Source organism: Neophocaena asiaeorientalis, unplaced genomic scaffold, assembly GCF_003031525.2.
Source record: "Neophocaena asiaeorientalis asiaeorientalis breed wild unplaced genomic scaffold, Neophocaena_asiaeorientalis_V1.1 scaffold177, whole genome shotgun sequence".
In the NCBI taxonomy this organism is placed as follows: domain Eukaryota; kingdom Metazoa; phylum Chordata; class Mammalia; order Artiodactyla; family Phocoenidae; genus Neophocaena; species Neophocaena asiaeorientalis.
The window spans coordinates 4,826,444-4,843,642 of record NW_020172779.1 but is presented as its reverse complement, the minus strand read 5'-3'; the positions used below and the strand labels follow the sequence as shown (position 1 = coordinate 4,843,642).

At 39.4% G+C, this 17,199-nt stretch overlaps 1 protein-coding gene across 1 annotated transcript in view; it reads left to right on the top strand.

The window, feature by feature from the left end:
• The window catches only part of ENPP2 (ectonucleotide pyrophosphatase/phosphodiesterase 2), a 107,375-nt gene that overhangs the window by 56,548 nt on the left and 33,628 nt on the right, over positions 1 to 17,199 (top strand). The window contains 4 exon segments of the mRNA XM_024741317.1: positions 2,251 to 2,306; positions 7,250 to 7,315; positions 8,257 to 8,329; positions 15,018 to 15,126. Of these exon segments, the coding sequence (XP_024597085.1) occupies positions 2,251 to 2,306; positions 7,250 to 7,315; positions 8,257 to 8,329; positions 15,018 to 15,126 (304 nt within the window).

Genomic DNA, 17,199 nt, shown 5'->3' with positions numbered 1-17,199 from the left:
TTAATTGTCACTACAAAATTTTGGGGAAGTACAGACAAGTACAAAAAAACAATGATTCTGATTTTGCCACTGGGATAATTTTAGCACCCTCACATCTGTCGTATCCCCTAGTGCTCTTTCCTTATACCATTGCAAAGACTCCTTTGGTGATCATTCCCCCTGAGGGTTAGTAAGCTAAAAGTTACTTATAGGGCTTCCTGTTGCTCTGATAATGCCAACATCAGCATGTATTCCACAATATAACTTTTGAAAATGTAGGGTCATCATTTGACAAAATTGTATTAAAAATTTTTCCATTAGAAAACCCCAGATTGATTTTACATTTCATATCTGCCAAATATTGCCTAATACAACTTGCTTGGAAATGTCAAGGCACCACAGTTTCTAGGAAGTTGTTTGGCTATGCATGCACCAAGGTTGTGTCTCTGAAACTAAAATAAGTATGCAAATAGATCACTTAATATAAGAAACTGATCTCTCTGAGATCTGAGGTGGCTTTGAGGCACCTGCAGGGTATCCAGGGCTCGGTTTGAGTTCACCTTCTTGCTAAAGGAGGCGCTGACACAAGACTGTATGAAACTCCAGGACCCATTTGAGTCCTCCTTGGCTTGAGGATACCCAGAAATGCCAGAGTTTATCTGTAAAGCAGAAGGATACTTTGGACCAAACCCTGGTAGGATGCTTAGAGCAATCTGAGGTCCTGATCTCTCTGGTCCATCCTAATGGGACAAGGACTCCACCTTTCCCATGCTAATGACATCCACTGGCAGCTCAGACCTCCAGGAATCTGGGAAGGTGCTGTATGCTCTCCTGCCCCATCCCTCACTTGCCAGCTGCAGCAGCTGTGATTTTGGAGCTGGGGGTTTCCAGTCCTCCCCAGGGGCCTGGGAATCCTTGCAGAATTCTCCCAGGCCAGGCGTTCCAGACCTTTCTGAGGCCATGGCCAAGCTCCTGAATGCCCCACACCTCCAAATTGCCCCTTTCCTCAAAAAACAAAGATTTTAACTGGAGTAAGTAAAGCACTATCAAATTCTGGAGACAAAGAAACCAGAAAGGAGGTTGGTTGCAACTCGTAGACCATTTTTGTTTTGTAAAAAACCAAGCTACACTTCTTTTTCCTGTTTGCCTCCTAAAGCTAAGGGGTTTCTTCTCACGGACTTCTATTCAATGGGACACTGGCCATTCTAAGTTGTTTTTAGTGTCCTGAAAATAACTGGATGATATTTATTTCCATTAATGCATAATAATTAAGATGAAAATTGATCTAGTGTTTACCAAATGCTAAAACACTGCTTTTAAGGACTTTACATGTATTAACTCATTAAAGCTCAGAATAATCCTATGCGCTAGGTAATATTATCTATATTTTAAAGGAATGTAGAGACCTTAAATAACTAGCTGAAGGATCACATGGCTTGGTAAGTGACAGAGGCAAGGCTGAAAATGCAGCTAGCTGGTCGCTGGGCTCAGGTTCTTAACTGCCGTATCTTCTACCTCCCAACAGCATGAGCTGGAAAGAATATACATATATTGGCCACGGGGCATGGGGGATCTTAGTTCCCCAACCAGGGATCGAGCCCATGCCCCTTGCAGTGGAAACGCAAAGTCTTAACCACTGGACAGCCAGGGAAGTCCCTGGAAAGAATATTTTAAAAGCCTTAATGACATGCTTGGTTCACCTAACTTATCCCAGGAATTTATTCCTAAAATTCCACTTACAAAAAGGCTAAGTAAAAGGTACAAGGGGAAAACCAGAATAAAAAATAGCCCCTTTTCCCCATTTCATTCACCTCATTTAAAACAAAACAAGACAAAGCTAGGTTCCGAGATCCTGGCATCTGTGTGCCAAATTGGGGTTTTCCTCTGTAGGCTTTCAACAGTCAAGGAAACATATGGTCACTCGGGGTCCTTTGATGAGCAGAATTCTGCCATGTAAGTGAAATGTTCAAAACAATGATCAGAAAAGACAGGTACAGAAGAGACTCTTGAGATGAAATAAAAGTTTTTTTAAAAAGAGCCACTATAATCATAGCAGAGCTTGAAAGCTTTTGCAGAGAATGTATTGAATAACATTTATGGAAAGAATAATTCTGACTTCCAGATGTGAAAAAAAAAAGGTTGCAAATATTGGGAAATTTATGGTGGGGTATGGTAAAGTATAACATATCTGAGCTAATATATTTTAAAACCTTTTTCTTCTTTGACCCAAACCCAGAATATGTTCTAAGCCTCTTATATTTTCCTCATTAGCTATGGATTACAGCCACCAAGCAAGGGGTGAAAGCTGGGACATTCTTCTGGTCTGTGTAAGTTACCTCTATTTTGTCAATGTAAAATTACAATTATGATTCCATTTAAGAAACATTCATTCAATTTGATTTCACTTCAGTTAAATGTTAACATACTCCAACGTATGAATATTTTCTGATTCAAAATAACCCTCCATTTTTTTTTAAGAGATCCTCTCTGTCTTTTTCCATCTCCATTGTCTTTTCCTCTTCTCTCTCTCTTTTCCCCCATCTTTTCTTAATAGAATGTAAGGAAGATTTTCTCTCCTACATCTAGTCACCCTTTAGAATTTTCTGTCCCTGTTTATAGGTTTTTGGTAACTTGGCACCTAGGGAATGTATATTTCTCAGGCTATTTATTGCTGTGATTTGAATTATCATTTTCTATAAATATATTACAATATTCTATATTTATTTTGGTTTACAACTTTAAAAATCGAATATGGTCTCAGACAGCTGATGTAGTGGGCTAGAGACTGGAAACTCCAGACAGGAGACAAGAGGAAGTCTCTGTTTCCACCCCATTTTCCCACTGAGCTCCAGGATTTCCCTAATAAGAAAAAAGGAACTACTTCTCTTCCCCGCAGAGGTGATGGGGGGATTAGTAGTTAATGTTCATAAAATAGCCTTAAGATGAAACTTACCTAATAAAAGTGTCAACATGCTGATTATTTTTGAGGCTCCTTAGTAAGAAAAGGAATCTGTTTCAACTTTCATGGGGATTTTGTTCCCACTGAGATGTTCTTTCCATCTTTATTTTTTTTAACCACCCAAAGCTGTTTCCATATTTGCCTCTTATGCCGTAACAAAAATATGACTATTCTGTAATAGTAGTGTGCTGAGAGCAATCACAGGTTCAGATTAACACAGAATGGTACCATCTATATTCTCCAAATTCAGGAATAAAGGTAGCTTCTTCAGATTTGAAGGGCTAAATTGAAATTGGGTTTGGTGATTTGAAGCTAACACAGAGTGTCCCTTAAAAGTCTCCCCCCCCTTTTTAAAAAGAGATTTTTCTCTGTTGAGAAATAAGTATATGTTAGAAATGCCATGTAGATTTACCAATTTAATCTTATGCATTACATTTTTTAGCCTTTGATTGTCATTGATGCTTATAGAAGTGATTTCTTCTGCTCCACAACATATTTGGCTGGTAGAACGGAGAGGTGCCAAAAGCATAATTAATACCTAGTCCCCACCCTTACCCCCCGAAACTGCCGCAGAGCTTCATTGAAAAGGCTTAGTGTTCCGGTTTTGAATGGCAATTTTTTCCACCCATTTCAAACCTTATAAGAAGGTAGCTTTTTTGCTCCAAAGATGTCTATAGTTTGCTTTGCTTCTCAGACTATTCTTTTATTTCTATATCCCGGAAGTGACTTGGATTCATTTTCTTTCTTTCTTTTTTAAAAATCTCTTTAGAACTTAAAAAAACTTGTCATACTTCCAGGTATTTAATGGAATATATGTCAAGGAAATCTACACGTCATAGATTGTGAAAATTTTAAAATTTAAAACCAGATTCAGCCATAGACTTAGACTTTAAAGGTCATCTTTTTAACCTGGTTCCATATTGCAACCTAGAATTAGTCTAGCTTTTCAAAGGATAGCATTTCATTTCAAAATCATCCTCAACTGAGTCTCCATTACATTCTTTTACGTCAATTCATGTTCAAAGGCAGTAACTCCCTTTATATATGGGTGTCTAGATTGAGTCCAATCCCAGCTCTGTCACGTAATAGAGTGCTGACCTTGGACAGGTGATTTAATCTCTCGATAAATGAATGTCCTCATCTTCAAATAGGAATGATAGTGTCTTCATCATAGGGTATCGTGAAGGTAGAATGAGTTAACTTCTTTAAAGTACTTCGTAGGGTACTTAGTACATAGAGAACAGCCAATAAATGGTACCTGTTTTCTTATTCACATCACCTCTTTCAACAATGACCAGACAATGGCTATATATGACCTAAGGTAATTTGTTCCCCTTTAGCACTAAATCACTCATCTGGTTTCTTGAAACTCATCGACTTTATTTTCCATTTTTCCTACTTCCTTTTCTTTTTCTAAAACATGTCTAATGTACTTGGTGTCATGAGAAATTCTATATCAATCAATAATGGTAAAGGCAACAGCATGAATCCCATTTCCCTTTCTGTTTGGAATACATTCTTCCTTTGTCAGATCTGTTTGTGCCGTGTCTGCTTCAAATTTTAAACATTAATGGCTAAGGGCCATGTCTTTTTTGGTCTCTGAGGTTATTTCATAAAGATAATCTAAAATGAGTAGGAAACTTAGAGACCACTGTGTCTGACTCCTCACGTTTGAGATCAGAGTGCCAAGGCTTAGAGAGGTAAAATGTACCCAAGGCCATAGTTACAGTGGATACTCAGGCCTCCAAAGTACTCATGCTCTTACCACACACGTATTCATCCCCTGCCCAGAAAATGGCAATTACCTGCTTCTCGTTCCAAGCAGAGAATGGTGACTTCCCCGTAATAGCTTTTTTTTTTTTGGTAGGGGTATCTTTTACCTTTTTTTTTTTTTGGTAGGGGTATCTTTTACCTTTTTTTTTTTTTGGTAGGAGTATCTTGTACCTTTTTTTGTATTCACAGAAATGCCTTGAGCGTAACACGCTTTTAAAAAATATTTCGTGAATGAGTGTACTATATCTGTGGGCCTGTGAATCCAGTACATAATGATAAAAGCTAACTTTTTTGGGGGGTGGGGATGCCACGTGGCTTGTGGAATCTCAGTTCCCTTACCAGGGTTGGAACCCTGGCCACAGCAGTGAAAGTCCGGAATCCTAACCACTAGGCCACCAGGGAACTCCCATAAAGCTAACATTTTTCAATGTTGTCAGGCACTATTCTAAGTATTGTCTCTTTTAATCCATACAACAACCTTATGAGATAGGGACGATTATTCTCCTCATTTTATAGAGGCACTAAAAGGTTAAGTCACTTGTCAAAGTCTCATCCAACACAAACCCAGGCATCTGGCCTCAGAGCTGATGCTTTTTTTCCCTGCTCCCTACTTGTCAAGTACCCCATCCAAAGAAGGCATTAAAGGGTGAACATTTTGAGCTTGAAACAAATTCTATTAATTTGTATTTTTCCATTAGCGTCAAGTGAGTCCATCAGAATCCATTCTTGTGACTTAACACCAATTACATAAAATAAAGCAGCTTGTAGGTAGGTAGTGAAGTAAGGTAAAATGAAAAGACTACAACATTCACTTTTTTTTAAGTTAGGAAAGAATTCAAAATATGTAATTATTTTGTTCAGATACAGGGGATTTCTAAGGCTGAAGAATTAAATACCTTCAGCGATTAACCAGGCTTTGCTATGCCTGCTTCAAATTCAATTATAGGTTATAATAGACAGGATCGCATTTATTCAATAGCATTGGAATTTGTTTAAATGAGAACTTGTTTTATGGTAAACATGACTTTTTTGGGGCTGGTAGGATAGTTCTAGACAGAGAAGGCGCCAGAGAGAAAAATGACAAATCCCTTACCTATTGGAAATAGGGGGAGGCTGCCTGATTAGAGTCCCTGCCAAATCTAGCCATCTACCATGGCTCTGAAGGTTTGTCTTTCCTCCTACCTCTCTCATGCTCATGTCTACCAAAAGTAAAAGCTGAAATGGCTCACCCAACATCCCACAATAAATTTTTAGTAGTTGATTTTTTAGAGCAGTTTTAGGTTCACAGCAAAACTGAGCAGTGGGTACAGAGAGTTCCCGTCTACCTCCTGCCCCCAAACACGCACAGCCTCTCCCAGTATCAACATCCCCACCAGAGTGGTACCTTTGTTACAAATGATGACCCTCCATTGACACATCATTATCACCCAGAGACCATAGTTTATATTAGGGTTCACTCTTGGCCACAGTAATTTTTACTATCTACAAATAAACTTAGGCTTGCTTCAGTTTAAGTTCATCATAAACATGCTCTAATACTTGGTCTTGGATGGGGAAGCAGAAAAGTATGTTGTGTTCCTTGTTAGGAAAAAATAAGCAAATTTCCCCACAAATAAAGACATCACTCAGCTTGTGAGCATCTTAATGTAACTCAGCCCATGATACAAGGCTATCATGTTAGCCGAGAGCTCTTGAAATGAGTGCCAGATTGAGGGTAATTATATTTCAACAGAGGAATGAAACTTAAACACAAGAGTCATTGTGGATGAAGATTATACCCTTTTTGTCAGTCTCATAATTATATGTGCCTATTCTTGATAGATTTTTATAGAGCTAGAAGAGAATTTCAAGAATACCTTTCCTAAACCCTGATTTTATACACGAGGAACTTAAAGTTTCAGATTAAATAATGTTTCTTAAGTCATATAGCTACTTAGAGATCGAATGATAACTAATCATGATCGTTAATGAAAATAGGGATTATTTTTAGCACTCACTATGTGCTAGGCACTGTACGTGCCTTTTGCCTTTCTTGTCTCATTTCCTCCTTACAAGCAAGCTGTTCAGTGTGCTTTGCTATCATCTTTATTTTACTGATGAGCAAACTGAAGCTGAGAGAGGTCAAGAGGCATAGAGGTCAAGAGAGGTCGCACCAGCAAGAGGCAGATTGGGGATATAAGTCCTGGCCCCTCGGTGGCTACAACGAATGGCTTTACCCACTAAATAGCAATGATTCTGAGTGTGGGGTCCTTTCCGCCTGTAGCTGAGCCTCTGATACGCATGGCAGATTCTTCATTTGACTGTGAATCAGAGTTTCCAGTGTTGTCTTCTGTAGCAGAGGCCGAGCAGCATGACATGTGGCAAATAGAAATGGACGTTTAAACACTAATTGGAAAAGGGATCTTTTACTACGACAAAGTGAAAACACATGGTGGTAAATAGAGAGCCCTTGGCCTGGGTGCAGGAGTAAGAGCTCATCAGGCTGGAGATGGTAGAAATGCAACCTAACTTCACGCTTTGCCGGTTGCTACCCTACAGGATGATCCCTCATGAGCGGAGGATATTAACCATCCTGCAGTGGCTCACTCTGCCAGACAACGAAAGGTATTTGCTTCCCCCCATCCCACCTGGCTCTCCCTCTTCTTTCTTTAGTACATTTCCACTTTAGGTCGGAATTGGGTGAATAACCAGACGGACTATGCAATAGAAGCACAGCCACTGTTTGTATTATTACAAGTTTTGTGGTTCTGAGCCTTAAACGTGGCTTCCCTAAGAAGGACTTAGGTTACAATGGACGTAGGTTATTGAGGACCATTTAATTACATGAATTACTCCAGCTATCAATCCTGGTCACCGCAGCAGAGCTGGAGGGAGTTCCCGGCTTTGATAAATAAACCAGCAGCATCCCAAGGATTGGGGAAGCATGAAGACTGACTTTTAAAAAAGATTTTATTCTATTGAAGTACAGTTGATTTACAATGTTGTGTTAGTTTCTACTGTACAGCAAAGTGATTCAGTTATGCGTATATATACATTCTTTTTCATATTCTTTTCCATTATGGTGTATCACAGGATGTGGAATATAGTTCCCTGTGCTATACAGTAGGACCTTATTGTTTATAAACTCAATATATAATAGTTTGCATCTGCTAATCCCAAGCTCCCAGTCCAGAAGACTGACTTTTCACTTGAATGGAGTTGTTCTTTCAGGCTGCAGATTGCATGGCCCCTGTGAATTATCACTGGGCTCTATTATTTTGGGGATCCAAGACCAGAGTTTGCGTTCAGATTTTCCTCATGACTTTTTATTCCTGAAGGTAGTAACCAGGCAGTAACCCCAGCGGGGATGGTGTAGGGGGTGGTGGGTGGTTTTATTTCTTGTAGAAAAAAACAAGAAAGAGACTTTTTTTCATGCTAAGACTAACAGTGGTTGGGCGATGAATTAACTTGATTTGAGAGGATTTTTTGGTAATGTGTAGGGATATTTGATGTTCTTTGTCATGTGTGGTTTGGGGGAGATTCTGAACCTTCCAATTTTCCCGTAGGCCTTCAGTCTATGCCTTCTATTCCGAACAACCTGATTTCTCTGGACACAAATATGGCCCTTTTGGCCCTGAGGTTAGTAGCTTATCTTCTGCCTGAGAAGAACCTGTGTCCCTGGGCCGCCTAATCTACTGACCTTATTTCAGGATTTGTACAAAGTCTCTTAGGGTGTTTGTATGTGCCAAGTGGATACAGAGTCAAAGAACTACAAGAGTAAAAACATTTAAAAGAATCTTAAACATGCCTGGTTTTCTTACAGGAACTTCATTTCAGATTGATTTGCCATTCAAACATATCCTAAACTTGGTGTTCATAGGAAGGAATGTATTCCAGCCCTGCAGGCATCAGTCAAAAGATGAAGGATCGGGAATGGTTGGCATTTGCCACCACTGGGATAGGAGTAGAAAAGAATCTGGAGATGAAACCTGCAATATAAAACATTGCAACTGAATTTCAGCTCCCTTAAAATGGTTATGCTGTTCAGAGAGGGTAGGTCAGCTCACTAACCTTAGCAGGTACAAGCAACCTGGAATATTTGATGGCATTGGACATTTTTTATTTGATAAATCTTGACATAGGTATATACCTGTGAGACCATCACCACGATCAAGAGTACGAACATATCCATCACGCCCCGAAGTGAAACAAATTCTTAATTGGGAGAAATACACTGTTGAATGAATCTGTTTAGCAGAGCAATGTGACAGCCTTGTATCACTCGGGGATCTTAGTAGAAAACAATCTGTCTATAAGGTAGCGTCCAGTATAACTTCAAATTCAGGAGGTGGGAAAGGGAAGGAGATATTTTATTATGTTCCTCTTTTATCGAGAGATGGAAATTTTCCCAGTGCTTCAGCATAGATCATTTTAAAATATGCTGGGATTTGCAAATCTAAATCTTTTAACCTGTGAAATGTTTTCCACCTCTCTTTCTTACTAGGGTGGTGAGGTCTACATCAACATAATAAAACTTGATTTTGGATGAGAAATTGTTTCATAAACTCTTTGATGATGGGAACTACCTCTTATTCTCTGATAGCCGATGGCAACACTGTTGGCTATAATTCAGTTTGTTATGTTCAGCATAAGGATGGCTAAGGAAATCCAGATAAGTGTGTCTTGGTTTAAGTATTTCTGACCAAAATGCAGCATGTTTAAACAAAGACAGTAAATACTAAGGAGACATAAATACTTCTGAATGCTTTAACATCAATTCAGCGGTGATTTCCTTAAGCACTGGAAACTAGAGGCTGTGTGAACCCATTCCTAGTTTACCTTAAATCATTGAAGTCATATAAGTCTCATGCTCTTTTTCCTATTCCTTTGATGTTTAACCACTGGTGCATGATTATGAAACACAAATGATAAAATGAGATAGACATCTGCATACATGAAACACAAATCTTATTCTTGCCAGAGCAAGCGTGGCTGTTTTATCTTTAGGATGTTTTTATTTGAGATTAATCTAAAGCGAACAGTAGGAACCTCATTTTATTAAGGTGTTAAAAAAAAAAAACCCAAACCCTAAGCAGTTCCATGTACCCTATTTAAAGGTTCAATTTTGCTTGGATAATAGTATCCCCTAAAAGACCCTGTGGCATAGGCCAACAGCGCTTGTTATAGCCGCTCTTTTAAAAGCCAGAGGCTGGTACTTTAAGAGGTTAGGAGGTACTCCAGTTGCTCAGCTGGTAAGCGACCTTGGAGACAGAACTTCTGACTCCCAGACTAGGAAATAATTTAACTCTCCTTTAGTCCAGGAGTTAAGCAAAGCGGTCCATTAATAACTATGTTCAAACCACACAGAACGTTTTCTTTATGTCAAAAGTTGGCTTTTTACAACACAGAGGAGGTATAATTCTTATAATTTTCATTTCCTTAAAAGTTATATGGCTTAGCAATGAATCTTCTTTACTCATTAACATCTCTGGATTTCTAATATGTGTAGTTCAGTTATAATTACTTACTTGAAAGTGTGTTTTTGATCGAGAAATAAACTAAAAGGTTCTTTTAAAGTCCTGAGCAGTGATAAAGGAAGCATAACATAGGACACTTTAATTTGCTGTAATGATGGTTCTACGTTCAGGACTCTCATAAATATACAAACATTTTTTCCTGAGTATTTTTGAATTAAGAGTTGGAAGTATTCGTGCTATGTTCTTTTTAGTGTTAATGCTTCTTATAACTGGGATATTCTCATATATCTACGGGGTAAAACACTTACGATGTATCTTCAGTTATGATAACCTGAGAACTTGGTCACTTTCTCCCGCAAAAGCAAGGGATGTTTTCAGATTTCAACGATTTCTCATTTGGTTCTAGGAATCTTATTTTTTACTGAAAGAAAAACAGAACAGTTTAAAACATGAATCCAAAGCCAGCAAAACCTATTTTTTGTGGTAGACAAATTGGTTTATCTACCTATATATCCCTCATCTACACTTACTGTGCATGTAGCCGAAATAGTATTTTTAAAATCGGTAACATGTTATCTTTTACACCTTGCATTTGAAATTTAATCGAAATGATTCAATCTGGCAAAATGTTGTGTGCTCCAACACACTTGAAGTCTGTGCTGTATCCGCTTAATACCTGAGTATACTTTTTTCAGGACGATTCGCAAACATTGGGCTAATAGCTTCAAGAAATGGCGTATTGCTCCTGGTTTCACAGTGTAATGGTGAATGTTCAGAAAATATGCTTGCTTTTGGTTACTGGCGCAACCTTTTTCTCTCTGAGCTTCTATGCTTTCCCTGTGACTCTCCGTTCAGCTGCTCTTCAGGCCTAGAGGCAGAGCTTTGGCTGGCTAGTTACTATCTCCAGATGGCAAAGTATCCTGAAAAGCAGGGAAAGTTGCCCCTCTCCTTCCCATCCTTTTAATAACCTCAGGCTAAATCTTCTAAAGTCAGACTAAAGTATGGCTGGTCAGTGAAAACTTAGCTATTGTCAACCTCTAACATTCAAAGAAGGAAATCCATGCAATATAATCCCTGGATGAAAACTCATTTTGACTAAAATCCTGTTTCTCCTGCCGCCCCTCTAACCTGCTGCAATCAGAAGGGCTACCTTTGGAGCCTTCGGAATGTTGAGGTCTCTTGCAAATGGCCGAGTGTCTGATGGGCAGACTCGAGCGCTAGCTGAATGAATTTGGTGACCATGAAATGGTAAACCCTCTTTTTTCCTTTTGCTTCTCATCTCATGGGGAATTGGCTAAAACTAGAGGCATTAAAAAAAAAACAAACCAAACCAGAGTCCGTGGGGCTGTCTTTCCATCGCTCTGCCGGAGAGAGAGGATGAGACAGCTGTGGCGATGCCTTTGCAGTGGCTTGCTCTGGAAACAGTGAAATCGCATGGCAGATGGCCTCCTTTTTGGATACACTAACATCGTTCCTCCTCCTGGCCCTTCTTGCGTTTGAATGAGTCTCGGAACAGTCCCACCGAGAGAAATCAGCTAGGTAGACAGCAGGGCTTGCTGCTTTAATTCACCTTTGCACCATCAGCAAATCAGGGGCCTGTTTTTCTCCAGCATTTGGAAGTCCCAAAAGGTTACCTTCCTCATCTACAGTTTACGTGTCAGCCTTTACTGCTCGTTAGATTTTCAAAACAAATGCATAGTACAGCCACTACCCCCCAACCACCGCTAAAAGGGGAATGTCTAACAGAAAGAGTATAAGTAGAATCTTTCTTGATATATATATGTATACCAAGATGAAGAGGTCTCGATGACTTTTTACATTTGACCTAATTTTACAAGAGGATTTTTAAAAAGACAGTTCTATTTATGGTTACCTCTTAGCTCCGAGTTCTTCTCTACCAGAAACCTAAATTATCAGTGGGAAGTTCTCTCTGCTGATTTGTGGAAGTACATTCATGACCAAGGAGGACTGCTTAGTATTTATGTTTCATTCCATCCCTGGTTTAAAATTTCTTTTCCTGATCCTTTCCGATGAAGGTGACAGTTGCTTGGATATAGTTGGTGTTCTGAACACATACCTGTTAGAATCTGAATTGGAGCCACCTCCGTGAATCCTTTAGCACCTTGAAACGACCAAGTGACTAGCATTCCATTTAGTTTTCAGCTAGTACTTTATACATGGAGAGCTTTTCATAGCCAAGGACCAGTCTCTCTGTAAGGCAGGAGTTATGGAATGCAGAATTCTGTGTCACCTTCAGGTCTATCCACAGTAGGCCCCTCAGCCAAAAGAGACCCACACGACCAGATTCTCTTAAATTATATTCTTGTTCTCAGTGAAGAAGCTGTAACAGCAACATCAAGATCAATCTAGGAGGCTTCTCTCTGTAGAGTTCCCCGAATCATCCCTCATACCAACTTTTTCTCACTTAAGGAGTCAGTTTTTTTTTTTAACTAAGACTCTGCTGACCCCAGATGGCAAAGTGTGAGCTTTATGATCTGACCCAGAGGGACAGACGACTTCTGAGTCCAGACATCTCTATCCGCCAGTACAGGACAGTAGTTATGGTTCACCTTTTACTCCGGCTAAGAGACCTAAGAGGAAGGTTACCCCTAAGAGGAGACAGGAAAGACCAGTTACTCCTCCAAAGAAAAGAAGAAGAAAATTACATAGGATGGAGCATTATGCTGCGGAGACTCGTCAGGACAAAGTAAGTTTATCTGTTGTTCCAAAGCTTTGTGGCGGGCAGGTCTGAGTTGAAGGTTTCCTTCAGTGCCTTGGTTTGAAAATCAGCTGAATATGTTAAAGAAAAAGTCTGGTGTGTCATCCTTGGCTTTGAATCCAGAAGAATCTGCACCTTCAGAGGTTAACACTGATGTGAAGACTTCTTGATCTTTCAGCCAGAAAAAAAAAAAAAAAAAAAAACTTCTACTTTCTTTAAAGTTAGTTGCCCCAGACTAGTATGAATATTTAGGCTTGAATGAGTGTTAAGAAAGCTTAACTGAGTTGAAAACTTTTTGATTTTTCAGCCAAAAAAAAAAAAAAAAAAAAACAACTTCTACTTTCTTTAAAGTTAGTTGCCCCAGACTAGTATGAATATTTAGGCTTGAATGAGTGTTAAGAAAGCTATTGGTTTTGCTTGCACTTTTTCACAGAATTTGTCACAGTTTCTTGTAGCCTTGGTTCTTGAGAACAACCCAGCAAGGTAGTCGGGGAAATCCTGAGAGACGGTATAGATTAGGACTCAATAGTATTTTGGACTAGATTAGTGGTCTGTACCTTCCAAGTTCAGAAGAGGTCTTAGGTGATAGGCAAGGGAAGAGCTGAGACAGAAGGAGAGAGAAAACAAGGGGTAGATAGAGTTGGGTGTGTTTTCTTATAGAGATACGAGCAATGTGTACTCTTTTCATTACATTCAGAATAGCCTATAGGTTGTTACTTTTCTTGAAACCTCCGGAGACCTCCGAGGGACTATCTTATTTATGATTGTTTGAACTAATCACTAAGAAATAGGTTCTGGGTTTTAACCTGAGTCATCTTTCTGACTGAAGAGAATGAATTTGTTGCCAAGGGTTGACATAGTTTGTGCATTTGGTATTTCTTTGTCCAGGTGAAGGTCTTAGAGGAGAGCACAGTTTACTCAGAAGCAAATACCGCTAAGTCTGCCCTCTGTTAGTCTCTTCAGATTATGCCGCACACATCATTATGAAACTTTCACTTGTGACTTACTCCTTGGGACAGAATTTGAAATACTGACTCCTGTCATGAAGAAAAACAAATTTACACCTGATTTTACTGATGACATGATATGAGGAAAGGTCAAGAGTCATCTGAGAAGATGCTAATGGAAGATAAGATTATGTGTCTGAGGGAAAAAGATATGCCGATCCCTTCCGTTCTTATCTCTGTCATTTTGAGTGGATATGTGTGATTGTAGCTAAGCTGTCAAATTCAGCTAAAGTTCTGTCAAGTGTTTGTCTGATGGGATGTTTCTTGAAAATCTTTCCGTTGCACAGAGGTGAGAGGGAGAAGGAAATCTCTAGTAGGTGGTGGCATTCCTGCTATCAGAAACTTCCATTTGAAACAAGAACATGAGAGATGGATTATGATTCTTATGCTTTGGAAATGTTCTTCAGAGAACTGAGTTTTCAGTTTTCGTTAGGCTAAATAAGAAACGTTCTAGAACAAGCTCAATGATTCACTTCTATTGAAGTTTGATCTCTTGTAGATTTTTATTTTACTCAAAATCAGCTTGAAAGGGACTAAACTGAGAAGTAGTAGCTTGCTTCTTAGCAGTGGTCCTTCTATTAAGAATCTATTGTTGTCAGAAATTGACAGTAAGTTTTTTGGAACACTAGATGGATCTCTTTGTATTAATGATGCTCTAATTTGGCATCCAGTGGAAGGTTAGCGTTTAACCTCAGAACTGCTTTTGATTCACTTAGCCTCCATCTTCTTGCCATGGTTCAAAGCCTAGGTGATTTCATGTAGGGAACAAGAGGCTTAAACTGTCCATCTGACTCACTCTCAAAATTCTTGGACTTAAAGAACATGGTTACATTTTAGAAAGGCCATTTTATCTCTAAAAAAAGAAGTGCCCTTAATTTTTCTATTTTTATATCAAAGAATCTTGAAAGGGATTGAATGAGGAGAGATTTTACATTCCTAAAAGAATATAAATAAAAATGCTTAGACCATGTTTCCATTTAGAAAGGCAGGAAAATCTCCCTAGACAAAGCTCTGCCTCTGGGCCTGAAGTTTTCTTTCCAGAATGTTTTAGGGGTAGAAGATCTATGAGATACTGAAAGGGAAAAAAAAAAAACCTTCAGGGACTAATTTGCTCCTTTTTCCAGATGACAAATCCTCTGAGGGATATTGACAAAACAGTGGGGCAATTAATGGATGGACTGAAACAACTAAAGCTGCATCGCTGTGTAAATGTCATCTTTGTTGGAGACCATGGTAAAGCTTTGTTTCTTTATCCAGATAGATAACGTTTCTGATGTGCTGGGGAAACCCTTGCTCTCAGAATCCCAGGTTGTATTCTTCTTCCTCCTTCCGCCTTTCTTCAGGATGGAGAAAGCAATCGAGCCGTGACTCAAAATTATGAGACGACCTGAGATGACCCTGCATACATTTTGATCAAAACCAGGGAATTCCTGTATCTTCCTATTCTTCGCAGGAAAAGCCTTCCTACAAAAATCTGTCCCATATTAAAAAGTTGCAGGGAATTCCCTGGCGGTCCAGTGGTTAGGATTCGGCGCTTTCACTGCTGGGGCCTGAGCTCAATCCCTGGCGGGGGAACTGATATCCCTCATGCTGTGCAGCATGACGAAAAAAAAAAAAGATTGCAGACAATTCCCTTGTGATATTAAGAGCTTCCTCTGTGAATGTGACATATCCCTCCTAGCCACATCCCCAAAAGGAGCCCACAGAGTTCATATGATTTTAAAAAGGTGGAGACATGGGCTTCTTGTCAAAGAAGTGGCATATGAGAAAAGTGATTTCCATGCGTTCATTGAGCGAATTCAAGACCCAAATCAGAGGACCCTGGTTCAGTAGAGAAGACTGTTAAGAGAGGAAGAAGCAGTTTAGGAAGCTGTTTTCTAAATCACTGTATAAAGTAGAAAAATGTATGGATTAAGAGCATTATAAACATATATGTCTGTAGAGCTGGGGTGGGAGGGTGCAGCAGAGAGCATTCTTATTTCACAGGTGTGCAGACTGAGGGTGCCTTCTGCCTTCCAGAACCAGCAAATTGAAATCATGGCTCTGGAATATGGGGCTGCTCCCTTCTAGGAGAGGGTTTGGAAGAAGAAAATTAGTTGACTTGGTAGTTCTGTTAAGAAGGGCAGATAACTCTCCCTAATCAAAACTCTGCTCTGGGCCTGAAGTTTTCTTTATAGAATTTTCTAGAAGATCTATAAGAAATTAAAACAAGAACAAAACAAAGAAAACCCTAGAACTAATATGCTCTTTTGCAGGGACTAAATGTAACCATCTGCAAAATCACGTTCCATGAGTTTGACTTGGTGGAGAGCTGCAGATAAGACAGAGAATGGGGGGCCTGTGACACAGCTGATTTGATTTAAGTTGCCCAGAGGTGTCAAGAACACTTGCTTACATGGTGGAGCCATATGTCTAAGAAGTAGATGGGCTCCAGTGACTCACATGCTGGAGCACTGTAAAAGTCTTGGCTGGATCCCAGTCTGGTCTTGCCAGTGTACAGGCTTCTGAGATGAATAGATGGCACAGCATCTCTTTCTTAAAAGGTAGCATTGTCTAGTGTTCCAGAGCCTGGGTTTGGGAGAAAGAATGAGTTGCAATGGAGTTCAAATTGCACTGTGCCACTTAAAAGCCTCTCCAAGTCTCAGCCTCCTGGTCTGTAGAATGAGAACACTGATACCACCAACACAGAGTTGGTCTGGAGGGTGAAGGGTGATGATGCTTGAGAAGCACTTTGAAAGCGAGAGAGATGGTTCACCACTGGGGTGGCTTAAGTGACTTAGGAAGGCAGCAAATGGAAGAGTCTTCTAGTCTTCCATTAACATGTATTTAGAGACTTCCCCTTCCTGGAGTCACACTGTACTTGAACGTAACAGCTGTTTATTGCTTCAGTTACTCCTCCTGAGATTTTAAATGTTAAAAGGCAAGATCTATAACCCTTGTGCTATGTTGGGATATGTTTTTCTCTCTCTTCCTTCCAATTTATATTTTAAAAAGAGGGGTCTGAATCTGGGATCCCAGAAGGTGATAATTTGAATTTCACCATATCTGGGCCACTCTGAGTTATATTTCTTTGTTCCAAAACCTTAGGGAATCCTTTACAGAATCATTTAATTTTCCCCACTTAAAAAATATTTGGATACTGGATTATACAAAGCAATATATTAAACCTTTATAGCTTCATCTCATCTCATAAATTCTGAAATGACAATAAAGTTCTCTTTCAGCCTCCATAACTTGTGATTCTAAGATTTGAGTTTGTTTTTATTTATTTTTTTAATATTGATCAAGAAATTCTCCTTGATGGGA